The 27,759-nt window shown below is 44.8% G+C and overlaps 1 protein-coding gene across 11 annotated transcripts in view; it reads left to right on the top strand.

Moving 5' to 3' along the window:
- Positions 1–27,759, top strand: part of KMT2C (lysine methyltransferase 2C) — an 803,286-nt gene that overhangs the window by 434,764 nt on the left and 340,763 nt on the right. For all 11 annotated transcript variants that reach the window (XM_033931655.1, XM_033931654.1, XM_033931660.1 and 8 more), the window contains 2 exons: positions 3,273–3,454; positions 11,965–12,129. In XM_033931655.1, the coding sequence (XP_033787546.1) occupies positions 3,273–3,454; positions 11,965–12,129 (347 nt within the window). The remainder of the gene's footprint in view (positions 1–3,272; positions 3,455–11,964; positions 12,130–27,759) is intronic.

The raw sequence follows: 27,759 nt of genomic DNA on the forward strand, positions 1-27,759 counted from the left end.
TCGGCGTATGTGTTGTCAGGGAAGAAGGTACCGGAGCACCTTCATCCTCATTCCACTCGGGCTTTGGCTACATCTTGGGCGGAGTCCGGGGGGATGTCATTAGAGGAGATTTGCCGGGCGGCCACTTGGTCGTCAGGGAATACTTTTTCAAAGCATTATAGGTTAGATGTAGCGGCCCGTTCAGAGGCGAGTTTTGGCGCGGCAGTGCTGGCAGAGGCGGCATTGGCGTCCCACCCAGTTTGAGTTTGCTTTGCTACATCCCACTAGTCTCTGGATTCATCTGCTGCTTTGCTATGGAAGGTAAAATTATGGTCATACCTGTTAATTTTCTTTCCTTTAGAAGCAGCAGATGAATCCAGAGCCCCTCCCCAAGTGCACGGGCTGTGTGTAGGGTGTTTAGGTCATAAGGGTAGCCGGGGCTATGGTTGGTAAGTGTATTATTTCATGACTGAAAAAAAATAAAAAATAAAAAAATAAAATAAAATAAAAAAGAGTGAAAATATCAATGGTATTCAGAAGAGAAAGACACATTTTTTACTGGAATGGAGTTTGTGGCTGCTCATTCTCCTTTCGGGATGCTTGGGCAAAGTGCATAACTGAATCAACAGAAGGAACACCAGGCTTTAAGGCCAACTGTTAATCAGTTCTCTATCTCCACCTGCTGGTCGATGTGAGCTATACCCACTAGTCTCTGGATTCATCTGCTGCTTCTAAAGGAAAGAAAATTAACAGGTATGACCATAATTTTACAATGTACATGTTTCGGCCAAACCGGCCTGCCTCAGGAGTCTGGATTTAATATTCACAGTCCTCCGTGTTCAGAACTTCTTGTCACCATGAGCAGAGGCGGAATCCCTGGTGCACGCACTACCAGCCCAGACTAACGCCACAAGACCTCCATACAGGACACCCCGCCGCAGGGACCTCCACAGCAGAAATGCCGCTGCGGACTAGGGGCAACAGTAGCAGCTCTCTCACCACTCTTCCCCGCCCACGACTCCTGAGGATGAATTTATGAAATTTTGGATGAATAAAGGCATTTGTACCATCAGATGAGTTGAAGGACATTTTATTTGTGCACATCATTCTGATTATCACAATTCCACTCTGTTTCTGTGTATTCAAGTTTGTGGTTTTGTTTCCCCTGTTTTATTCTTTTATTTTATTTTCTACATGCATATATACAAGAGCTGATTGAAAAATAATGAAACTTTCTTTTTTCTTTCCAAGAAGTAGACATGGCAACGCTTTACTGGTTCTTCTGAAGCTCATACACTGACAATTCAGAACCTGCAGTTGGACTCCCATAATCTTCATTGTTGGGTTACAGCAAGAGGAAGAACTTCATACATTTCATCATGGCAGATGAGGAAGATATCTGTTAGAATACGCCAGAGGTGCACGATTGAATTTTGTGTTAAAGTTGCTGTAATGTTTCAAGAGTTTCATTATTACTCTTTCCAAGTTTAACACACAGTTCAGTCATACACCTCTGGCGAACTCTCACAGACACATCTTCCTCATCTGCCATGACAAAATGTACAAAGCTCTTCCTCTTGCTATGATTCAACAATGAAGATTACAATGGTCCAACTGCAGGTTCAGAAACCCCCAGGAAAGAGACTTGGGAGTACTGGTAGACAAGTCAATGAAGCCGTCCGTGCAATGCGTGGCGGTGGCAAAAAGGGCGAACAGAATGCTAGGAATGATTAAGAAGGGGATCACAAACAGATCGGAGAAAGTTATCATGCCGCTGTACCGGGCCATGGTACGCCCCCACCTGGAATAATGCATCCGGCACTGGTCATCGTACATGAAGAAGGACATTGTACTACTCGAAAGGGTCCAGAGAAGAGCGACTAAAATGGTTAAGGGGCTGGAGGAGTTGCTGTAAAGTGAGAGATTAGAGAAACTGGGCCTCTTCTCCCTTGAAAAGAGGAGACTTGAGAGGGGACATGATCAAAACATAATGAAGGGAACAGACTTAGTAGATAAAGACAGGTTGTTCACCCTCTCCAAGGTAGAGAGAATGAGAGGGCACTCTCTAAAGTTAAAAGGGGATAGATTCTGTACAAACATAAGAAATTCTTCTTCACTTAGAGAGTGGTGGAAATCTGGAACGCTCTTCTGGAGGCTGTTATAGGGGAAAGCACCCTTCAGGGATTCAATACAAGGTTAGACAAGTTCCTGCTGAATCAGAACATACGCAGGTAAGGCTAGACTCAAGGCACTGGTCTTTGACCTAAGGGGCCGCCGTTTGAGCGGACTGCTGGGCACGATGGACCACTGGTCTGACCCAGCAGCGGCAATTCTTATCTCAATATATGAGCTTCACAAGAACCAGCACAGCATTGCCGGTGTCTACTTCTTGGAAAGAAAAACAAAAGCAGTTTCATTACTTTTCAATCAGCCCTCGTGTGTGTGGACTATTACTAAAGGACATTAAGCCCTTGACACACATTTAACTCTTGAAAGCAACCCCCCTGACAGCCCCCCCACCCAACTCCTCCAGGCAGGAGGGCTTCCCACTCCTTCTCACCCCTCCCGATAGGAGGGATGCCCACTCTCTCCCGCTGCTAGTGATTCCCACCCTGACAACCCCCTTGGCAGGTGAAATGCCCACTCCCTCTCACTGCTGGTGGTTTCCATCCCCCTGACACCCCTGGCTGGAGGGATGCCCATTCTCTCCTGCTTCTGGGATCCCCCGCCCCCCCTCCCAAGACACCCTCTCGGGCGCATCCCATGATACACCGTGAAGAAGCCTAAATCCCTGATTGGACCAGATGCCTAAGGCTTCTCCCATAGGAGGGGTCTTAAGCACCTGGCCAGTCAGTGCCTTAGGCCCCTCCCAGTTCATCCCAGGGTGCACCAGGAAGGGGAAGGCCCACCTTTATAAAGAGGCGGGCCTGCTTGCTGGAGGTGGTAGGCAGAGTTGGAGACTAATAGGAAGCTTTGGAAAGACCCTTCTGATAATCGGTTGTTAAAATACGACCACCTTAGGGGCATGGTAAGTTTTGAGAATCTGTCCCTTAGTAATCTGTTTCTACTTATTAAGGGCTTAACACCCTTTAGTAAAAGGCCTCCTAAAGGTTAATTGGTGTTTATCTAGCATAGTTTGTTTTCAGTTTTGTTAGATTCAGATTTGTTGTGAAGAGGACTTGACAGACTGGAAGTGAAAATGAATTTAAATTTAATATCATACTCGTATATATTAATCGTAAAATTTGAAAAACCATTTCTGAATTATCAGACTATTTTCTTTTAATCTCCAGATCACCAAGGTTATACTCAGTAAAGGCTGGAGGTGCTTGGAGTGCACAGTTTGTGAAGCCTGTGGGAAGGCTACAGACCCTGGAAGATTATTGCTGTGTGATGATTGTGACATCAGTTACCATACTTACTGTTTGAATCCACCACTGCAAACAGTACCAAAAGGAAGCTGGAAGTGCAAATGGTTAATTATGTTCCAATACTATCATTTTAGCAGATTTAAACTGACAGTGTCTCATGTGATAAAGGATATCAGTTGTTCATTCATTTAATTAATTCTAGAATGTCTCGGAAATATATTATCTCCTCTTTAAAAATATTTCTGAGTATATAACATTGCTTCTGGTCTTTATTTATCCTTAATACATAAGCTGCTCTTTTTTTCTAACTTTCTATTCTATTCTAAACATTTTTCTGTTGCCTACTCTCCATTTAGAACTAGGCAGCATATATAAAAAATAAACTGACAAATTAGCCAGGGCATTCAAGCAAATATATAAACCACATAAATCAGAGAAAAGTATTACATATTCATAAGGATTTTTCAAACAAGTTTTCAATTGCATCAAAAAAGAGAATAGGAAGGTTGAAGTCTATTCTGATCAAGTAAATTATTCCAAAATGTGACCATCTGGAAATGAAAACTTGAATCTAAAATCTATCTGTACTTGGAGTTCGACTTAATACTTCAAACTTATTTCAGGCACATGAATGATAAGTTTTTTGCCTCAACTATTCGTTTGTTTCCAGATTATCTAAGGAAACACAGAAAAGAAGGAAAGATTTCCTGAATTATAGGCCAAGGGTTTTGGCCCTTGCTGCACTATTTGTCTTAAAATTTCCTGTAAAATGTTCTCTCATTTGAAGGAAAAATTTCCTATTTTTTTGAGCCGAAACAATTACCGTATTTGCCGGCGTATAGGACGACTGGGCGTATAAGACGACCCCCCAACTTTCAGTTAAAAAATAGAGTTTTGTGTTATACTCGCCGTATAAGACGACCCCTTCTTCCGCACACCTTCTCTACCGCCCCGGGTGCAGCACAGCCGGCCAGGTTCCCTTACTTTTGTGGCACTTCCCCGACCGACCGACAACAGCCCCGGTCCGACAAACCTCCCTGCCCTTAACCGCGAATCTAAATTACCTTCTTACAGCTGCTGTAAGAAGGTATTTAGATTCGCGGCTACAGGGCAGGGAGGATTGTCGGACCCGGGCTGTTATCAGTCGGTCGGGGAAGTGCCACAAAAGTAAGGGAACCTGGCCGGCTGTGCTGCAACCGGGGCGGGGCGGCCGCCCCTCGAACCGCGAGGCTACTCTCCTTCTCCTTACCTGCCATGCCTGCAGCACAGAGCCGAACGGAAGTCTTCCCGACGTCAGCGCTGACGTCGGAGGGAGGGAGGGCTTTGTTTAAGCTTTGTTTAAGCCCTCCCTCCCCTCCGACGTCAGCGCTGACGTCGGGAAGACTTCCGTTCGGCTCTGTGCTGCAAGCAGAGAAGGTAGGGAGAAGAAGAGCCGCGCGACTGAGTACATCCAGCCCCGCAAGTAAGGGCATGTAAACTGTACCCGGCGTATAAGACGACCCCCGACTTTGGGGAGGATTTTAAGGTACTAAAAAGTCGTCTTATACGCCGGCAAATACGGTACTTGAATTTATTGTGGCCAGAGAAGAAGGGGGAGTCAGCATTGGCTAAATTGCATTACCCACAGTGTAATGAACAGGCTGTTTGGGGGTTAACTATGTCTCCTACTCTGTCATGACAAGTTTATATATTCCTTTTTTTCCTTTTCTTTGTTCTTGGATCTAATATGTGGGCTAAATAATTAATCTTCATTTTTCTTTTACTTTATCAACCATTTATTATGATTGATTTATTATATTTCTAATCTATGTGCAAGTTTGTGGACTTGTGATTAGTATTAAAAATGAAGAATCTATCTGTACCATACTCCTTTCACTGAGAATGGTAACGACAGTTTTTAGACAATGCTCTTGAAGCCAGGAAAGTTAATGTATTAGAAAAGTATTCATAGATAGAGCCATGTAAAACTTAAATGCAATACCAGCCATTAAAAAAATAATCAAGCCTGGGCAGGCAGCCATTGGAGCTTGAACAGTATATGGACGGTCCTATCATATTCACACATATTAAATATTAATTTTGCAATAGTACTGTATATACTCAAATGCTGGTACAAAATTAAAACTATGCATGCTACATCTTGGCCCTTTATAGAATTGCACCCTACGTACTAGATCTTTGGGAGTTATGTACAGAATCAATGCCAAAATGGTGTATGTTAACTAGTATTCTTGTACAACTAGTATTTAAGCCCTTTACATTAACGGGTGCTAGAATAGATGTGTAGACTTTTAGCACAATGGGTCGCTGAGGCGTTTCTTTCTTTCTTACTTTATGTTTTTTATCTCTCTCCCTGCCCCCCTTTCTTTCTGTCTCTGTCCCCCTGTGTGTCTCTGTCTCTTCCCTGGCCCCCTGTCTTACTGTCTCTCTCCCTGGCTGTCTGTCAGTCTTTCTTTGTTTCTGTATCTTCTCCCTTCGCGAGTGTGGGGCAGTTGTAGGCGCGCAAGCGCACTCCTTCCAGCCACGGACATATGGAACATGCAGGTAGGAGTGCGCATGCGCCTCTTAGGGTTTTATTATGTAGTCATTAAGCCCGTTACATTAACGAATGCTAGAATATATGTCTGTCTGTCTCCCTCCCACTGACTCTCTCTCCCTAGCCCCCTTTCTCTGTCTGTCTTTCTGTCCCTCTCCCTGCCCCTGTGTCTTTCTTTCTGTCTCCCTCCCTCCCGCTGTCTGTCTGTCATTTTTCCCCATTTCCCTGTGCAGCAGCATTTCCATCCCACTTCCCTATGCAGCAGCAACAGCATTTCCCTCCTATCCCCCCCCCTTTCCTGTGCAGAAGCAGCAGTGGTATTTCCCTTCCCCTCCAAGTCCCTGTATAGCAGTAGCAGCATTTTCCCCCACCCCCCTTTCCCTTCTCTTACCGCAATCTGGCCTGCTCCGTTCGGTCCCTCCCCCTTATTTTACTGCTGTTGTTCTGCTGATCTGGCCTGCTCCTGACCCTCCCACCGCCGACAAACCTCTGGGCTCCAGCCGTGAAGGCAGAACTTTAAACACGCTGCTTCGCGGCCTTCTACTGCCGATTTCCTCTCCTGCGTCTGTCTCCGATGATGTCATCAGAGACGCGGCAGAGAAAATCGGCAGTAGAAGGGCGCGAAGCAGCGTGTTTATAGTGCTGCCTACACCGCAGGAGCCGGGAGGTTTGTGGAGGGTCAACGGGCGGAGCGGGGCTGCTCTCCACCACTCAGTTGCTGCCACTGCCCCACAGGGCCACGAGTGTGGGGCAGTTGTAGTAGCACATGTGCACTTCTTTAGGCCACGGACATGCGGAACACGCAAGTGGAAGTGCGCATGCGCGGCTTAGGGTTTTATTATAGAGATTCCTGGACAAGTGAGTTATACATCCCATGTCACGAAACTGCTTCTAGGAAGCCTCGTTTACATAATTTTTTCAGACCCTTTCCTCTTACTCAGGACTGCCCTCTGGTCTCCAGTTGCTTTCCTGATTACTGCCAAGTGAGTGCTTGTTATCACCTAATTACTGCCAATAATTCATTATTATTGCCTAAGTAGCTAATTAGTTTGCACACAGGCAGTGATTTTCACACAAAATTGCATGTCTTATTGAGAGTATCCTCTGCACAATCTGGCGGTATATGTCTTATAAGAATTACCACTGCTGGGTCAGACCAGTTGTCCATTGTGCCCAGCAGTCTGCTCACACTATGGCCCTTAGGTCAAAGACTAGTGCCCTAACTGAGACTAGCCTTACCTGCATACGTTCTGGTTCAGCAGGAACTTGTCTAACTTTGTCTTGAATCCCTAGAGGGTGTTTTCCCCTATAACAGCCTCCGGAAGAACATTCCAGTTTTCTACCACTCTCTGGGTGAAGAAGAACTTCCTTACATTCGTACGGAATCTATCATCCCCTTTTAACTTTAGAGAGTGCCCTCTCGTTCTCTCTACCTTGGAGAGGGTGAACAACCTGTCTTTATCTACTAAGTCTAATTCCCTTCATTATCTTGAATTTTTCGATCATGTTCCCTCAGAAATTCTTCAAACCATTTTAATTCTAGACCAAAGATACCTCGTTCACTTAATTTATCTAATTATAAAGAATAATTAACTAGGTCATAGGCAGCTGAAATGTCAAACTGTGGTAAGATCATTTGACCACCTAGACTCCAAATTTTCTTGACTTCTGAAACCTACCTAATAAGTGACTTCTGAAACTTACCTAATAAGTGACTGCTGAGTAGAGGCTAGAATGAAAATGGGATGAATGTATAGCTAGTTAAATCTGAAAATTGAAAAATCACCAGAGTTTTAAGCAATTTTATCAGGGAAAGGAATGCTAGCAACAGTTGCCTGGAAGAGTCGAGAATAATCTAGTCCCTTCAACTTCATTGTTGGCGTCAATATATTTCCACTCCCATTGAAGATATTTGCAAAGCAGCTATTAATTCACACATTTATATCTCACTACTGTCTAGAATCCTATTCCAGACAAGATGGTAGTTTCAGCCAAGCAGTTTTACAGAATTAATTTTCTTCCTAAAAGAAAACTCTCCCTCCATCTTGTTTCAGTAAGCTAGGGAGTCCCACATGTGAAAATATGCTGCCTGCTTGTCCTAGGATAAAGCACAGTTACTTTTACCGTAATAGGTATTATCCAGGGACAGCAGGCAGATATTCACATCCTTCCCGCCTCTCCTGGTTGGCTTCTTAGCTTTCTTATGAAACTGGGGAACTGCGAGTCGATGTTGGGTGGGAAGACACATGCACGGTGCAGGCAGTCTTGAATCTTCGTAAAAGCATAAAGTGACAGTACACTTTATCACTGTCCGTACCGGACTCTGTGGATGACATCACCCACACATGTGAGAATATCTGCTTTCTGTACACGGATAGCACCTGTTACGATAAGTAACTGCTTTTCCATCAGCCCTACTGTTGTATGTAGATTGCCTTCTACTATTGGGGGGACTATTTACCATATCAAATCTATTAAGTTGGGAAATTGATCTCATAAGAGATTAGTTCTCTTCTAATGCAATGTGACTAGTGGTCCTGAACCATAAGATTTTGCATCTGAATCCACAAATTGCTTGCAGAAAACTATCAATCACCTTTTCAAATACATCCCTTTCCCAAGGAGCTGCTCCTGCCCCCTCAGTTTGTTTTCTGCAAGCGAGTTGCTTAGAAGTGTTTTTGCTCTGCTCTGCAGTTTTATTATTTTGGGGTATTTTTCTAAGTGTTCAATTGGAGGCCCAGTGCCCAGAGGTTCCCACTTGTTGGGATCTCTGCCTGGGAGAAGACGCAGACTCATGTTGTGGAAGTCTGATGCTAGCATGATCAGCCCTCAGGGACACCTAGCTAGCCAGCCTGCTTTTATATTTTTGAAGTTTAGGTGCTGTCCATTGCATAGTTGCTTGCTTCCCTGATTTATTCTGGAGCTTAAGTGCAGGCTGTTTAACTCCTTCTCTGCTTGGCCAGGTTTAATAGTGGGCCAGCTGCATGGTCCTGATGATCTAGCACAGTATTCCATCTTCACGGAGGCCAATCCTAGTCACAAGTACCTTGAATCACCCCCCAAATAGTAGCAGCATTCCATGGAACCATCCCATTTCTGTCTCAATAGCATACTATGGGCCTTTCCTCCAGGAGCTTGTCCAAACCTTTTTTAAAACCAGTTACATTTAACTGCTCTTACCACATCCTCTAGCAGAGTTTAACTATTCTCTTAGTGAAAAAATATTTTCTCCTATTGGTTTTAAAAGTATTACTCTGTCACTTCGTCGAATGCCCCCTAGTCTTTGTAAATCTTGATGCAGTAAAAAAATTGATCCACTTGTACCTGTTCTACACCACTCAGGATTTTGTAGACTTCAATCATATCTCCCCTCAGCAATCTCTTTTCTAAGCTGAAGAACCCTAACCTCTTTAGTCTTTCCTCATATGAGAGGAGTTGCATCCCCTTTATCATCTTGGTTGCTCTTCTTTGAACTTTTTCTAGTTTCGCTATATCTTTTTTCAGATAAAGAGACCAAAACTGAACGCAATATTCAATGTGAGGTTGCACCATTGAGCGATACAGAGGCATTATAACATTATAAATTCACAATGAGGTTTTCTGGGGGTTGAGGTTCAATCTGATCTCAGTCCGACTGGCATCCCAAAGACCATGTTGGTCCAGCGAATCTGTGAGGCAGAGTTCTTCTCCATTTGTTCCAGTTCATAGGCACAGTGAGTAAGGCTATTTATAGCCTATAGGGAAAATTGGAGAGGTGAGGTCTTGAAAAGTCAAATTTAAAGATTTATGTACCCAAGCCTAGGGCCCCCTCTTCTAAAATCCCTTTCTCTGAAAAACTCCCGACCACCAAAAACTGAAAGGAAAATGGGAGTTTTCAGTGTACTTGGGGGGGGGGTCCCCCCAACGGGAACACAAGGACTTATACAGATACTGGAGGGGGGGTTACCTCCCATGCCCCCCTCACAGCACTACCAGTAAGGCTTTAAAGCAGCGGGAACAGCAGCCTGCATACATTCTGCGTGCAATTGTCGGTGCGCCTTTGTCGGGACGCTTTTGTTCTGTGCTCAGTTGTTAGGGAACCGTTTTTGGTATGATTTGCTGGTGGTGGCCATCTTGGATTTTAAACAATATTTTTTTCTAAAGCCTCCATCTGCCTCAAAACCTTTCAATTTTGCTTACAATTGACAGGAAATGGACCTCTCAAGTCTTTCTGCCCTATATCATGCCATGTCCCTCATGCGGTGGAATGCACAGGGGAGGAATGGGGGCCTTGGGCCTAGCCTCATCCAAGTCCTCCAGGGCTGGGAATCCACAGGAGGTATGTTCCCTGGGGAAGAAACTCTTTCCAGATGCCCTCCAAAGGTGCATTGACAAAGCATAGATGTAAAGGGTCCACAGAGCCCAGGAGGGACTGGCAGAAGGTTCCTGTCAAGGTCTTCGAGAGTGTACTGTATAATTGTCAAGTCTTCAAGTGCTTCAAGTCTCTGCTGAATAGCAGGACATGCAAGTAACTATGATATAAGATTAGTAAGAACATAAGAATAGCCTTACTAGGTCAAACCAATGGTCTATCAACCCAGTAGCCAGTTCTTATAGTGACCAATCCAGATCCCTACTACCTGGCCTAAACCCAAGAAGGGGCAACATTTCATGCTACTGATCCAGGGCAAGCAGTAGCTTCCCTCATGTCTTTCTCAGTAACAGACTATTATTGTCCAACCCTTTATTAAAACTAGCTATGCTATCCGTTCATACCACAAGTTTTCTATCTGTTTTATAGCAGCTGCTTGAATATTATAATGTTTATTGTTAATGTTTGTTTTCCTCCTTCCGGTTATGTCTTTCATTACAGTGCTACTTGTTTGCATTTGTATGAACTGAAGGGGCAGGAGGTGCAGTTGAAAAAGATGATAGACAGTTTTCTGCAAACAATTTGTGGGTTTAGATGGAAAACCCACTAGACATATTTATAAGAAAGAAGATTATCAAGGTAAGAACCTAATTTTCCTTTTGAATTTATCTTTACAAAATAGTTAGTCAGCTTTTCCACTGATGATTGAGATCTATTTCCAGATGAAGAAGAATTAGCAGAGAGAACTAGGGAAAATAATCCTGGACCATTTGAGAATGGCCTACCAGCTCCAAATAATTCAATTTCTTATCCCCCTGTACCTATATTTTATACTATCTCATAGATGCTCTCCAATCCTGCCTGTTCTGGGGATTCTTTGTTTTCCTACAAACATGCTTGACTCAGTAACAAGCCTGCTTTAAAAGCACTAATAATTGTGGGTACGAGGGAGATGAACAATCCTCTTGTGCAGCTTTTAGAATAAAGAGGATGTATAGGTTCAGAACATCAGAAAAAGATGCAATAAGATAGGATTCGAAATCCCCAACTTAAGAGGTGCTACACGGGACCAGAATTTATCAGCATCAGATTTCCTGTACAAACATATTCCCTTTGAGAAGAATCTACTACATTTTTATGGGTCAGTAAATGTAGTACAAGCTCCAAAAAATAATGGTCAGACCATAGCACCGACTACCAACTTTTCCTTAAGACTAGTTGGTAGTTTGATAGACCCTGAGAAAAGGCAATAAAATCCACAGGATGGTTTAGTAAAAGGGCCCCTTAACTCCTTAAACTTCATTTTATTGATCATGTGATGTAACCTTTGCCCAATTGGGTAGCATTATGTTGTACTTCCTCTGCTTTGTCCATATCATTTTGAAGATGTCTCACCAATAACTTACATAAAGCGTTGATGTATAATTTATTTTTTAACTCAACAAGTAATAGTAATATGTATTTAAATACAAATTATAAGCGGGCCAATGTTAATATGTATTATTTTACTGTTAACCCCGGTTATTACTGTAGTAACCAAATATCATTGCCTATAATGAGACTTAAGCTAAACTAGCACAAGTTAGTGATAAAATGACATGTCTTAATAGCAGCCCATGTTGATAACTATATCCATGTATCTTCAAATCAATCTTTGGTAACATAATGTTATGGTTTGGGATCTGTCCATACAAACAAATAAGCTAAAAATTGTTTTGTTTTTCTAGGTGTGTTTGGTGCACACATTGTGGGGCAATCTCTCCAGGTTTGAGGTGTGAATGGCAAAATAATTATACACAATGTGCTCCTTGTGCCAGTCTATCCACATGCCCTGTCTGCTGTTCTAGCTATAGGGAGGGAGAGCTCATGCTTCAGTGTAGACACTGTGATAGGTGAGTAATTAGAAGTAATTTAACATTTTTATGCTATCTGATTATTGTTAGAAAATTTATTTAATTCTGGTTTAATGTTTACAGATGAGCTAGGAATGAAAGATCTTTCTTATTTGTGGTTATTAGAACTTGTTAACAATGGTAGCAAAACTTAATACAGTACAAAGAAAGTTAAATATGTCTCATTAGATACAAAGTAAAAATTATTTCAATATCAAAAATGAGATACTCTTATGCAGCTAAACACTTTGCATAATCTATTGAATAACAAGGTGTAAATACTGAGGGTCCTCAGTTTTCACAACTCTGCACAGGAACCTGTGAGAAAAGAGTTTACATTCAGATGACTTTTGAGATCCAAGCAGTACATTTGCTCCCGATGAAGGAGGGGAGAGTCCTCCGAAACAGAGCTCTGTTGAGCATATTGTTGATTGGCACACTATTGAATTGATCATCTTTAGATAAATACTTTGTATTATCTATTTTTGGATAAATGTTGAACTGAAATATTCCTTATGAACGGGGGGACAGTGTTGTATACTTTGTAGGATATACTTTTTGATTGCAAGGTCATGCATTTGGGTTGCAAAAACCCGAGGGAACAGTACAGTTTAGGGGGTGAAGAACTTATGTGCATGACAGAAGAGCAGGACTTGGGTGTGATTGTATGTGATAATCTTAAGGTGACCAAACAGGTTGAAAAGGTGATGGTGCAAGCTAGAAGGATGCTAGAGTGCATAGGGAGATATGGCCAGTAGGAAAAAGGAAGTATTGATGCACTTGTATAAGGCTCTGATGAGACCTCATTTAGAATATTGTGTGAAATTCTGGAGACCGCACCTTCAAAAAGGTATAAAAAGGATGGAATTGGTCCAGAGGAAGGCTACTAAAATGGTGCATGGTCTTCGTCATAAGGTCAGACTTAAAGAGCACTATATGAATACTTTGGAGGAAAGGTGACAGAGGGAAGTTATGATAGATGTTTAAATGTCTCTGTGGCATAAATATTTATTTATTTGTTCAGTTTTCTATACCGTTCTTCCAAGGGAGCTCAGAACGGTTTACATTAACTTATTCAGGTACTCAAGCATTTTTCCCTATCTGTCTCAGTGGGCTCACGATCTATCTAATGTACCTGGCATAATGGGGGTGGATTAAGTGACTTGCCCAGAGTCACAAGGAGCAATGTGGGTTTGAACCTAAAACCTCAGGGTGCTGAGGCTGTAGCTTTAACCACTGCACCACACTCAAATCTCTTTCATTTGAAAGGACACTCTGAAATGAGAGAGCAAAGGATGAAGTTAAGAGATGATAAACTCAGGAGTAATCGAAGGAAATACTTTTTACAGAAAGGGTGGTAGATGCATGGAACAGTCTCCCGGAAGAGGTGGTGGAGACAGAGACTGTATTTGAATTCAAGAAAGCATGGAATAGGCATGTGGGGATCTTTTAGAAAGAGGAAGAGATAATGGTTACTGCGAATGGGCAGACTGGATGAACCATTTGGCCTTTATCTGCCATCATGTTTCTATGTTTCTGTCTTCAGCCAAGCCTACTAAATACCTCTCAGACCCTATTCCCACCCCTCTTCTTGACCCCATCTCACATACTGCTATGCATCCCATCTGCCATGTTCTCAACCTATCCATTTCCACTGCAAATGTCCCCGCTGCCTTCAAATATGCGGTGGTTAAGCCTCTTCTCAAAATACCCTTGCTGGACACCATCTGTCCATCTATGTATCTCCTGGTCTTCCTTCTTCCATTCCTATCCAAGCTACTCGAGCATGTTGTTCTCCGTCGCTGCCTGGACTTTCTTTCAACTCGACAGATTCTTGATCATCTACAATCTGGCTTTCGCCCCCAACTCTCCACAGAGACTGCCCTCACAAAATTCTGCAATGATTTGTTCATGGTCAGATCTTTATTTGTTTTTTTTTTTTAATCTTTATTAATTTTCAAATATTTATACAGTGGCGTACCAAGGGGGGGCGGGGGGGGCGGTCCGCCCCGGGTACCAAGCCCTGAGGGGGTGCTCCCGGTCCGGTCCAGTTACCCCCCCCTGCGCCGGGTGTCGCGTCTGGAAACAGCCTGCAGCAAGATCGCGATGCCAGAGATCTTTGCCTGCTTCGACTGTTTCCTCCGCCACGCTCCTGCCCCTCCTCTGATGTCAGAGGAGGGGCGGGACCGCGGCGGAGGAAACAGCCGAAGCAGGCAAAAATCTCTGGCATCGCGCGATCTTGTTGCAGGCTGTTTCCCCAGGGCAGTAGCGTACCAAGGGGGGCGAGGAGGAGGTCCATCCCGGGTGCCGCCTTAGGGGGGGGGTGCACAGCTGGCCCGGTCCCTATCGCGCTCCTACCCTCCCAGCGAAAGCAGCATCGGCGCCATTATCGAAAAAGGTAATGGCGCCAGGCCTTGGAGCACCAAGGCAGACCGCTTCTCCCCCCTCCCAGCCGAAACCCCGCTGACCATCCTATCTCTCTCCCCCCCCCCAAGTGAACCTTTCTGACCCTCCCAGCGAAAGCAGCAAACCTCCCTCCAGTAGCGTCGGCTTTATCCTCCCTCTGCCGCATCACTGATGACGTCATCAGTAACGCGGCAGAGGGAGGAGAAAGCCGCGAAGGAGGTTTGCTGCTCGCGCTGGGAAGGTCGGAAAGGTACACGGGGGGGGGGGAGATAGGAGGGTCAGCGGGGGTTCGGCTGGGAGGGGGGAGAAGCGGACTGCCTCGGTGCTCCATTACCTTCTTCGGGCAGCAGCAGCGTTTACAATTCGCTGCTGTTGCCGGCTTCAGGCCTTGTTCTCTGCCGGGTCCTGCCTACTTCCAGTTTTCATGAAGACAGGACCCGACAGAGAGGAAGGCCTGAAGCGGGCAACATCAGTGAATTGTGAATGCTGCTGCTGCCCGATGAAGTTCAGGACATCAGGACATCGGGGAAGGAGCAGGGAGAAATCGGCTGCTGGCTTGGGGGTGAGGGTAGGGAAAGAATCGTGGAAGTGGAGAAATCGGCACGATGGCTTTGTGCAGGCTAGGGGGAGAGAGAAAGAAAGGAAAAAATAAAGAGGGGGGGCCAGGGGGAGAGAGAAAGAAAGGCAGAAAGAAAGAGGGGGACCAAGGGGAGAGAAAGAAAGGCAGAAATAAAGAGGGGGACCAAGGGGAGAGAAAGAAAGGCAGAAATAAAGAGGGGGTCAAGGGGGAGAGAAAGAAAGGCAGAAAGAAAGAGGAGGGCCAGGGGGAGAGAGAAAGAAAGGCAGAAAGAAAGAGGGGGACCAAGGGGAGAGAAAGAAAGGCAGAAATAAAGAGGGGGGTCAAGGGGGAGAGAAAGAAAGGCAGAAAGAAAGAGGGGGGCCAGGAGGAGAGAGAAAGAAAGGCAGAAATAAAGAGGGGAGCCAGGGGGAGAGAGAAAGAAGAAGGATCAGAAGAAGGACCAGAGACTCATGAAATCACCAGACAAAAAAGTAGGAAAAATGATTTTATTTTCAACTTAGTGATCAAAATGTGTCCGTTTTGAAAATTTATATCTGCTGTCTATATTTTGCACTATGGCCCCCTTTTACTAAACCGCAATAGAGTTTTTTAGCGCAGGGAGCCTATGAGCGTCGAGAGCAGCGTGGGGCATTCAGCGCAGCTCCCTACGCTAAAAACCGCTATCGCAGTTTAGTAAAAAGGGAGGGGGAATATTTGTCTATTTTTGTATAGTTGTTACTGAGGTGACATTGCATAAAGTCATCTGCCTTGACCTCTTTGAAAACCCGCGGAATATAAATGATAATTAACATTTTCTCTGCGTACAGCGTGCTTTGTGTTTTTAAAATTTTATTGTTGGTAGATCATTTTGACTTGGCCACAAAGGTAAGGGGGAGGGAGGGAGGGGAACTGCTGAAAGACATCTAATAATCCTTGCAGGCTTGACTGCAGGGAATTATTTTTGTAAAATCATGTTTTGTTATGTGACTGGCATTATCTAGACTTTAATTTCTATGAATGAATAGAATGAAAATGATATAAAATTACTTGCTTGTTTTTATGTGCGTGCGCTGAAGGAAAGTGGAGAGAGAGTGGGCTGAGGATGCTGAAGGGAAATGGGGAAGAGAGTGGGGAGAAGACGCTGATTTATAAATTGACAATTGTACAGAATATTGTTTCTTTTTATACTTTAATATAAACAATTCAAGGCTTGTGTGGATGGAATCAGGTGGTTTGCGGGGATGGGGACCGAGCTTACGGGGATTAGTCCAATAAAATTGTATTTTTTTATATCTCATTATTTGTTTTATTTTTATTTGTTAATTTATAAAGTGGTGATTGTTATGTATCAGTTTTTTCAAATTTACATCTACTGTCTTTATATTTTGCACTGTTTTAGAGGACATGTGTTACTGTTTTTTGTGGTGTTGCATTGTATCCAGGGTCTGGTTTCTTGGCGGATCAGTTTAACTTTTGTCTACATATTTCTATTTTTAGCGAGGGTGTATCTCTGTTCTGTGTGTATGAAAAAGACATAGTTTTCAGTTGGCATTGACTACAGGACCAATTGACTGTGCGGGATCTGGCTTGTTTAGTTTTACAATGTATGTGTTGGTGTTCTAGTGCTCACTGCAGTGTTTAAGATGCAGCCTTTTCCTAGGTACACTCTTGTGGTGCGATATGTAGATTGGTACTAAAAATCATTTTTCATATAGATGGGGGGGGGTGTCAAAAAATGATGGGCCCTGGGTGCCACATACCCTAAGTACGCCACTGCCTGCAACTACTCCATATGTACTTCTAATGTCATGACAATTTAGACATAATTTATGTTTTGTTATGTTTGGAATAATGGTTACATATATGAGGTTCAATAAAAGAAAATTTTCACTGCCTGTTTCTATTCTGACCATTTATTCCATTTCATGGTTATTGCAAAAAAAAAAAAAAAAAATTTTTACATGGGGGGGGGGTGTCAAAAAATGATGGGCCCCGGGTGCCACATACCCTAGGTACGCCACTGTATTTATAGTGCATTGCAAAAATTTTAAACATAAATGAATCAGGAAAAGCATGGTCAGATATAAGGGCCTTTACTCAAATCCTCATTCTTCTTGACATGTTTGCTGCCTCTGATACTGTTAATCACAGTTAACTCCTTGATATGCTGTCCTCGCTTGGATTTGCCAATCAGTCCTCTCCTGGTTTGCCTCCTATCCCTCCCATTGTAACTTTAGTGTATGTGTTGGTGGGTCCTCTTCTTCTGATACCCTGCTAGCAGTTGGTGTGCTCCAGGATTATGAATTAGGACCTCTTCTCTTCTCTCTCTACACCTCTTATCTTGGTGCCCTGATCTCCTCCCATAGCTTCCAGTATCACCTATATGCTGTGGACTCCCAGATCTACCTCTGTACACCTGAAATTTCACCTAAAGTCCAAGAAAAAAGTCTCTGCCTGTTTGACTGATATTGCTGCCTGGATGTCCTGCCATCATCTGAAACTAAACATGTCCAAAACTGAGCTGCTCCCCCTCCTTTCTCCATCTTGGTAAATAATTCTGTCATTCCAGTCTCCTCTGTTCGCAACCTTGGCGTTGTCTTCGATTCCGACCTCTCATTTTTTACGCACATCCAACAAACTACTAAGGCCTGTCACCTCTATCTCTACTGGAGAACCAAAAAAAGAAGAGACAAATCCTCGGACTACTATGAAGAAAACAGCAAAAAGAGGCACTGGAGATGTCACAACCAACTAATGATCACGAGTCTTTTATTTGATAATAAACAACTAAGATATATTTTAAAAACTCAAAAGTCCCAACTAGGATCTAAGTTTCGACAACAGCGTCGCCTTCATCAAGGGTACACAAAAGAATATACATATAGATTAAGATATATCATAAAACAATCAATACTTTTGCATAAAATGTATGTATATCGCAATAAAGAAATGTAATAGGAACAAATGACCAATGTGGTGCATTAGAATACATTTTTGATCAATATAAACTGCTCATAGTGATAAAAAGCTTGACATCCAAATACAAAAGACAGGTTGTTAATCCAATAAATGAAATGCCAATAAGCCAGAACGAACCAGAAGGAAGTGGACACCTGGAATGCGCTTCCAGAGGGTGTGATAGGACAGGGTACGGTATTGGAGTTCAAGAAGGGATTGGACAACTTTCTGAAGGAAAAGGGGATAGAAGGGTATAGATAGAGGGTTACGTACAGGTATGGACCTGATGGGCCGCCGCGTGAACAGACTGCTGGGCATGATGGACCTCTGGTATGACACAGCAGAGGCACTGCTTATGTTCTTAGTAAAAAAAAAAAAATTTAAAAAAAAAAGTTTTGAGATTGTGCAGATAAATTAATACTATAATTGATTAATAGAAATGCTTAGAATACAATGCATCAGCACATTTTCACTTAGCTGTTATAATCAATGGATGGTTAGAACACATAACATTGTATGCTAAAGAATGTTTTGTTAAAGAAAAGTTTAGAAAAACAGACCAAAACACATTCATTATAAAGTTAATTATACAATCATCATAAATTTAACATAGGATGATTTGAGAGTTAATAATAAAATCAAGTGAAACTTAGGGTCTGTTTTACAAAGCTGCTCTAGTGGCTGCAGCGCAATAACGGCCCCAAAGCCCATAGTGATTAAAAGGGCATTGGGGCTGTTGTCGTGCGGCTTTGTAAAACAGGCCCTTAGTCATAGGAACATCTGGAAATTAATCAATTAAAAAGTTTAAAATGAATGATCAAGCAGATAAACTAATTAATATGAATAATCAAATGAATGAACCAATACAGTAATAAATTAATTGAGTGAACGCTTAAAAAATTCAAGTATGGGCAGTGTGACAGCACTTATTTGCTTAGCTGATATAATCAATAAAATTATATAACTACTACGCACTATGTGCTAAAAAAGGGGGGTTTTAATATAAAAATTTATGATGTAAGAATTAAATATAGAGCCATTAAAAAATTAATCAATTTAAGATTTGAAATGTAAAGGATAATACATAGGGTCATACCAAGATAGAAAATGTAATACATATATTAAAAGGTCTCATAGAAATGCACTAACTTTCAAAGGACGGAGGGCAACATTTACAAATTGAACCCTCCTCCTAGAACATGAAACATAATTGATTAAAAAACATCACAAAACACTTTATAAAAACACATTATAGTATATTATAAAAATATAATAACATGATAAAAACTTTTACCCAGGACAAGCAGGCAGCATATTCTCTACATGTGGGTGAGGTCACCGGCGGAGCCCCCTAGCGGACGTTTTCGCAAGCAGACTTGCTTGAAGACCTTCAAGCTTGCGATTGGCCCGCGCATGCGCGCGTGCCCCTCCTGCCCAGTCTAGGGCATGTGTCCGCTCAGCGTGGCCTCAGTTCTCTGTTTTCCACGGAGCTAGAAGCACTGCTCCCTTGCTTCACGTAATATCGTTGTCCCTCTTGCACTGTAGGGGCGTTTCCTTATTTGCACCTGAAGGTTAGGCCTCTTTGACATCATCAAGCCTGAACCATCATTTAAGCCTGAACCATTATTTGCAAGAAATCTTTCCAGCCTGAACCTAGCAAGAAGAGAAAGAAGAATACATCTTTGCTGTTTCTGCCTGATGCATTCTGGGTATGTACCAGAATGGTATTCTAGTCAAGGACATCCATCTATGCCTTCATGCTTAGACTGTGTGAATCTTGGGGGAGTTATACTCCTATGCTGTGCTTATCTATCGAAAGGCGCCTGTGTCTCCCAGCCTGTATGAGACTTTATACAGAAAGGCTATTCATCTAAGTTCTGTTTCTGGATTGGTCTGAGGAAGTCATCTGATGTGATCCAAGTGAAAAGGTGCTAATTATAATTAGTCTGTGTTTTAGGTGTGGGTGAACTCAACATCTCATCACAGGTGTTCTGCACGCATCTCTTTAATAATTAAGATCTGAACAGTTACTTCGTGTGACTCTCTGCTTGAGAGAGAGTGAATCGGACTTTAAACAGATCTGAATTCCATCACCTCAAGGAAACTCTTGCTGCCAATAAATTACAGCTTTACCAGTGGCTGACGAACACTTGTTCCTGTAACCAAAGGATTTCTATATCTGCTAAGCTGAGGAGACGTTTTCCATTTCACCTAATTTTGTGCCAAAGCCTAATTGGATGGTGAGGATAAGGAACTTATTATCTTATCAGCTGGGGTTAGATAAGTGCATCCGATTGTGATATAGGATAAGGCTTGTAAAGCTACTCGTGGTGATAACTGTAATAGATTGCTAATCAGGAATTGTTATTATAAGGAATTGTTTAGTGTGTGTAAGAGTAATTTTACTTAGTTATCTAACAAGTATGTTGTGATAATTATGTACTGAGTTTCATATATGTAATCGGATATTTTGTGAACAATATTTAGATATTGCTGCTGGCTTGTGAATTATATTTTTCTATTTTCATAATAAAAGTATTTCTCATTAGCCTTGGTCTTGTGTCATGTAAATAGGCAAAGAGAGTTGAACCTGGATGAGATTATGGTCTTCCCTAGAAACTAACAGGCATGTATTTGTTTATGTACCTGATTAGTGGACCGTAAATCTTTCTACAGCACCGCTGCTTGTTTGGTTAGTTTCAGTCGAGTCGCTGTGCCAGCGTCTTTGTTTTCCTTTCTTTTTCGTTTTTTCGGTTCGTGTATTTTTGACCGGGTTCTCGGTCTTACTCTGGCCGCCTGGCCTCGCGGGACCACGGCCATATTTCCTTCTTATGTCCCAGCCACGTTCCGGGTTTAAAAACTGTACTAAGTGTAACCGGGTTATCTCCATCACCAACCCTCATTGTTGGTGTGTGGAGTGCCTGGGTGCAGAGCACCGCACTGATTTGTGTCCCTGTTGTCAACTTTGCAACCGAGGGCTCTTCGTAGGAGGGTGGCCAAGATTCTCCAACTCTTTGGCCCCATGGATCCTGCGGGACAGGCCTCGAGCTTGGCCTTGGCGCCCTTGTTGGGTGCCTTGGCCTCGAAGTCCCCGGCCTCGGCTCCTCCTGCTACTCCAGCCTCGGGTAAGTCTCCTCTTTCCTCCTCAGGTGTGCCGGCAAAGAAACCTACCTCGGAGTCTCATGTCAGTGCCGCCTCGTCGGCATCTTCGAGACATCACTCTAAGCGTGCCTCCTCACGTAGGGAATACTCTTCCTCGAGGTCGCCCCGAAGGAGCGCACCGCTGCACCTAAGACCCAACTGCCCTTGCTCTCAGTGCCTATGTTCGAGGACATGCTTAAGGCTATACTTACCATGCAGCTTTCCTCGGTGATGAGCCAACTGGTCCTGACCCTGCCTCGGTCTGACCAGCCTAAGCATCCCCTCGTATCTTGAGGCCTTACCCGCAAGACTCGCCGGGTTCCCTCGAGTGACTCTTCCTCCCCCGATTCACCTGTGACTTTTTGGGGGTCCAGGCCTGGGGGCCGGTTTTCCCCCATTGCTCTGTCGTGGCTTGTCCCTTCTAAAAAGCACCGGTCTTCTCCACCCCTTCGGGGCAGGTCTCCGACCGCAAAATCTTCCAACAGACGCTTGTCCTCGAGTTGGACTCTAGTGTATGTTCCCCATCGAAGTGACTGCCAGCCTCTAAGGGGTCTTCTTCGAAACTGGTGGAGGAATTTTCCTTTGCTCCGTGCTTCTCCGAGGCTTCACCAGCTGCTTCCTCGGACCCCGGGGTCTTCCCCAGTCCATCTTGCTCGGGGCCGTTCCTTGACGCCCCCCAGAAACTTTAGTCGAGCCTCTTCGGTCTCCCATTCGCGGGACTCCGAGGCTCCGGCTTACTATTCGAGGGAAATTTCTCCCTCTTTCTCGGCTGCCCCCAGATCTCACTTGGAGTCCCCTCAGGAGGATGAGTCTTTTTCTCGACACTCCTCCTTTACTCGTTTCATCTCTGACATGGGTAGGGCCTTGAACCTGGACCTTCAGTCTGAGTCCCGTTATACCCAGGAATTCCTGGTGGAAATGGGTGTTGATCATCAGCCCCATGAGGTGATGCGCTTGCCTTTGCACCAGGTTCTCCGGCAAACATTTCTCTGGAACTGGAGACCCCCTATGCTGTCACGGCCATTCCCTCCAAGTTGGAGTCCCGTTACCAGACGATCCCGGTTAAGAGATTTGAAAGTTCTCAGCTTTCTCACCAATCCTTGGTGGTTGAGTCATCCTTGGTGGTTGAGTCTTCCTTGAAGAAGTCCAACCCCTCAAAGGTTTATGCTGCCGTCCCTCCGGGCAGGGAGGGCCGTACGATGGACGAATTTGGTCGCCATCTTTATCAAAACTCAATGATGGCGAATCGTGTCCTCAACTATAACTTTATCTTCATGTCCTACCTCCGGTTCTGTGTGGACGCCCTCCACTCGTTCCAGGAAGATGTGCCGGAGTCTCGGCGTCAAGAGTTTCGTCTCCTCGAGGAGACCCTCTCCCAGCTCCTCCTCTATATGTTTCAGGCGGCCTATGACGCCTTCGAGTTGTCCTCGAGGGTCATGGCCTTTGCGATCGCCATGCGTCGCCTCGCTTGGCTCAGGATTGTGGACATGGATCCGAACCTCCAGGATTGTCTCACCAATCTCCCTTGCGTGGGAAACAAGCTGTTTGATGATTCCATTGAAGCAGCCACTAAGCGCCTCTCTGAACACGAACGGTCCTTTGCGTCTCTGGTGAGACTTAATTCGAAGACCCCTCCAGCTCGGAACTATAAAATTCCTCTCCGGCATTCTTTCGGCCTCCTTCGAAGCGGCCGCAACATCAGCAGCAACGCTTGGCTAAGGCCCAGCCTTAGGGCTCCCCACCTCTTGGAGCCTTCCCTCCTCCCCATTGGGGGTCGTCTCCATCATTTCTATACCCAGTGGGAAAGTCATACCACCGACAGCTGGGTGCTTTCCATCATCCAGGAAGGGTACTCCCTGCACTTCAGTCACGTATCCCCGGACCTTCCTCCAAGAGAGTTTCCTTCTGCCCGGTCTCAGCTGCCTCTCCTTCTACAGGAAGCTCGGGCCCTTCTTCACCTTCGGACGGTTGAGGAGGTTCCTCCGGACCAGTGGAATACCGGATTTTATTCCCGGTACTTTCTGGTACCCAAGAAGACGGTGGATCTGCGCCCTATCCTGGACCTCCATGCTCTGAACAAATTTCTAGTCAAGGAACGATTCAGAATGCTCGCCCTTCCTACCTTGTATCTCCTCTTGGACGATGGGGACTGGCTGTGCTCACTGGACCTCAAGGAGGCATACACGCACATTCCAATACACCTGGCCTCTCGCCGGTATCTGAGATTCCAGGTGGGATCTCCACCTCCAATATTGTGTCCTTCCCTTTGGCCTGGCGGCCTCCCCGAGGGTTTTCATGAAGTGTCTGGTTGTGGTAGCTGCGGCCCTCCGTCTCCGCGGCCTTCAAGTGTTTCCCTACCTCGATGACTGGTTGATCAAAGCGTCCTTGCACCACGAAGTTCTGCGAGCGATGAATCAGACCATCTTGCTCGTTCAGAGTCTGGCTTCGAGGTGAACTTCCCCAAGTCCCACCTCTGTCCGTCCCAGTCTCAGGAATTCATCGTCGCGGTCCTGGACACGGTTCGTCTCCGCTCCTTCTTGCTCATCCTCGTCAAGAGGCCATTGCTCGTTTATGCCAGAGGGTGGCCCATCTGTCCTCAGCCCCGGCTCGGCTCCTGATGGTCCTCCTAGGTCACATGGCTTCTACGGTTCACGTTACTCCTTTTGCCAAACTTCACCTCCGTATTCCACAATGGACTCTTGCGTCCCAATTGAACCAGGATCGAGATCCTGTCTCTCGACGCATTGTCATGACTCCTTTGTTGAAGAATTCTCTCCGTTGGTGGATGCTCTCTTCCAATCTTTCCAGAGGTTTTCTGTTTCATGCCCCCCCCTCCGCAGAAGGTCCTCATGACGGACTCGTCGACCTATGTTTGAGGTCTCATCTGGACTGTCTTCGCACTCAGGGTCTTTGGTCCAGTGCCGACCGCCTTTGTCACATCAATCTGCTGAAGCTTAAAGCGATTTTCCTCACCTTGAAGGCTTTTTGTCACCTGCTTCGTGACCGAGTGGTGCTGATCCGCACAGATAACCAGGTCGCCATGTATTATTTCAACAAACAAAGAGGCACGGAGTCCCTGTCCCTGTGCCAAGAGGCGATGCGGCTCTGGGATTGGGCCATCCGCCGCAACATATTCCTTCGAGCGCTCTACATTCAGGGCCAGCACAATTGTCTGGCGGACAGGTTGAGTCGTCTTCTGCAGCCTCACGAGTGGTCCATCCATTCCTTGACCCTGCGTCAAGTATTTGCTCGTTGGAGGACTCTGGACGTCGATCTGTTCGCATCCCCCCTCAATCACAAGTTGCCCCGTTTCTGCTCCAGGGTTTACACCCCTCTCAGGCTCGAGGCGGATGCTTTTCTACTGGACTGGACGAACCTGTTTCTGTATGCGTTCCCTCCATTCCCTCTGATTCTGAAGAGTCTCGTCAGGCTCAAGTCCAAGAGTGCCACCATGATTCTGATAGCTCCTTGGTGGCCCCGACAGCCGTGGTTCTCCCTTCTGTTGCAACTCAGTGCCAGGGAGCCTCTTCTTCTGCCTGTTTTTCCTTCTCTGCTTACGCAGAGTCGGGATTCTCTACTTCATCCCAACCTTCTGCACTTAACGGCTTGGTTCCTCGAGACTTAATGCCCTCGTTCCAGTTCTCACAGCCTGTGCTGGACGTCCTGGAGGCATCTCAGAAGGAGTCCACTCGTCTATGTTACCATCAGAAGTGGACCCGCTGATGGCGGACGCTGTGTGATGGCGGACGCTGTGTAGCTGTGCTCGGCAGGCTTAGCGTTTTTTCTTTATCTTAATAACTGGAAATAGATACTTACTTTGACGGAATGCCTCATATGAAGAGGAAGGGGAGTGTAAGAGCAGGGCATTTGCCGCTGCTCACATCGTCTCCTTCCCAGCAGACAATTCAGCGGTTTTTGCAGCCGCTGAGACCAGCCGACGCCCAGATATCCCCGCGGCGGGAGAGTTCCGCGTCGGACCTGAGTGAGGGAGCACTCGGGTCTCTGGATCTGATGACATCGTTGTCTCCACCGCATCTCTCTGCGCCCCCATGTCCAGCAGAGGCGCAGAGTGTCGAGCTTGACCCCGAGGGAGAGGAGTTGGAGACCCCGGAGCAGGCAATGGGAGGAGCTACTGCCCTAGCTGGAACGCTGGGAGGAAGGGCTGCTGAAGGAGAAGGAGTACCAACAAGCACCCCAGCAGTGACACTGGAAATACTTTTGGAGGCTATCAAGAGACTGGATGTGAAGGTGGAGAAGACTGCCTCAGATGTTGAGGTAATGGTTAAGAAAATGGATAATTTTTCTGAAAGTTTGCTGAAAGTCAAGCAAGAGTGCATGGACAAAATACAAACTGAGTCAGCTTCATTGAAAAATTCAATTACCACTATTGTTAAAGAACAAAATTCCACTGCCCGTAAAATAGAAATGATCGAGAACTTTAACAGAAGATTGAACCTGAGAATTTTAAATTGCCCAAGGATTTTGGCAATATCACCTATTGAGATTTTTAAAAAATTTCTGGTAGAATGTTTGAATTATCCGCAAGATCAGATTCCGCCTCTAAATAAAGTATATTTTTTACCTACTTCAAAAAGAAATTCAGATATACCTAAAGGTGAGAATTTGGTCACTGATAAAGACTTGCAAAACCTTACGGCAATATTAGAGGAATCATCTACGGAAGTTAAAGAGAGAGGAACTTTAATTGTTAACTTTATCTTTGAACAAGATCTTAATGGAGTTATGAGGTTGTTCTTTAAAAAGTCTGGATCACTTTTTTGTGGTCAACGTTTATGGTTATATCATGATGTAACTAGAATAACCCAGGAAAGACGGAAAATATTTTTGGGCATGAGAGAAGAAACAAGGAAGCTAGGTGCTACTTTTTTGCTAGCTTATCCATGCAAATGTGTTATTAAGTTTAAAGGTCTGAAATATGTGTATTTTACACCAGATCATCTACGTTCCTTTTTAGATCTCAAAGGTTTATCTAGTGGAGGGAGTGTAGCTTAAAGGAATTGCTGGGTTGTAGCGTTTAAGCCTTTACTTTTTTGTTATATTATTGTAATATTACTCCCTATAATATCTTTGTTTTCTTTTCCTCCTCCTGATTTGAGGTCTAAGGAAGAGTTAAGTTTCATATATATATTTATTTTAAATATTGTAATGTTTAATGATGCTTTTCTTTTGGAACATGATTCTGTATTTCTAAACCAAGTAGTTATACTTGTAAAGTATGTTAAATTCAATAAAAATAAAGTTAAAAAAAAAAGAAGTGGACCCGCTTTTCTTTCTGGTGTGCTACTCGGCAGCAGGAGCCGCTGTCTGTCTCCTTATCTGCTGTCCTGGATTATCTGTTACACTTGTCTGGCGCTGGACTCAAGTCCTCTTCGGTTCGAGTCCACCTTAGTGCCATCGCTGCTTTTCATCAACCGATTGACGGGAAGCCTATCTCTGTTCATCCTATGGTTTCCCGCTTCATGAAAGGCCTTTTCCACGTTCATCTGCCCCTTAAACCTCCTGTGGTTTGGGATCTTAACGTGGTCCTTACTCGCTTGATGAAACCCCGTTCGTGCCGCTAACGTGGGCTCACTTGAAGTTTCTTACTTGGAAGGTTGTGTTTCTTATTGCTCTCACTTCTGCCCGTCGGGTCAGTGAGCTTCAAGCCTTGGTAGTGGACCCGCCTTTCACTGTCTTCCATCATGATAAGGTGGTTCTCCGTACCCATCCCAAATTCTTGCCTAATGTTGTTTCTGAGTTTCACATCAACCAATCTATTGTTCTTCCTGTGTTTTTTCCGAAGCCCCATTCTCACCCTGAAGAAGTGGCTCTGCATTCTCTTGATTGTAAGCGTGCGCTGACCTTCTACTTGAAGCGCACCGCTCCTCATCGTTCTGCTCCCCAGCTGTTCCTCTCTTTCGATCCAAATCGCTTGGGTCGCTCTGTTTCTAAGCGGACCATTTCTAACTGGTTGGCCGCTTGTATCTCTTTCTGTTACGCCCAGGCTGGTCTCTCCTTGCATCTCGTTCTGTTACGCTCAGGCTGGTCTCTCCTTGCCGGGTCGAGTCACGGGCCACAAGGTCAGAGTGATGGCGGTGTCTGTTGCTTTCCTCCGCTCTGCTCCACTTGAGGAAATCTGTAAGGCTGCCACTTGGTCCTCGGTTCATACATTTACTTCGCACTACTGTCTAGATACTTTATCCAGGCATGACGGCCATTTTGGCCAGTCTGTTTTGCAAAATCTGTTCTCCTAAATTGCCAACTTTCCCTCCATCCCATTCTGGTTATCTTTGAGATCTCCCACATGTAGAGAATATGCTGCCTGCTTGTCCTGGGATAAAGCACAGTTACTTACTGTAACAGGTGTTATCCAGGGATAGCAGGTAGATATTCTCGCAACCCACCCACCTCCCCGTGGTTGGCTTCTTTGCTTGCTATCTGAACTGAGGCCACGCTGAGGAGACGCATGCCCTAGACTGGGCGGGAGGGGCACACGCGCATGCGCGGGCCAATCGCAAGCTTGAAGGTCTTCAAGCAGGTCTGCTTGCGAAAATGTCCGCTAGGGG

Source organism: Geotrypetes seraphini, chromosome 2 (genome assembly GCF_902459505.1).
Source record: "Geotrypetes seraphini chromosome 2, aGeoSer1.1, whole genome shotgun sequence".
Lineage (NCBI taxonomy): Eukaryota > Metazoa > Chordata > Amphibia > Gymnophiona > Dermophiidae > Geotrypetes > Geotrypetes seraphini.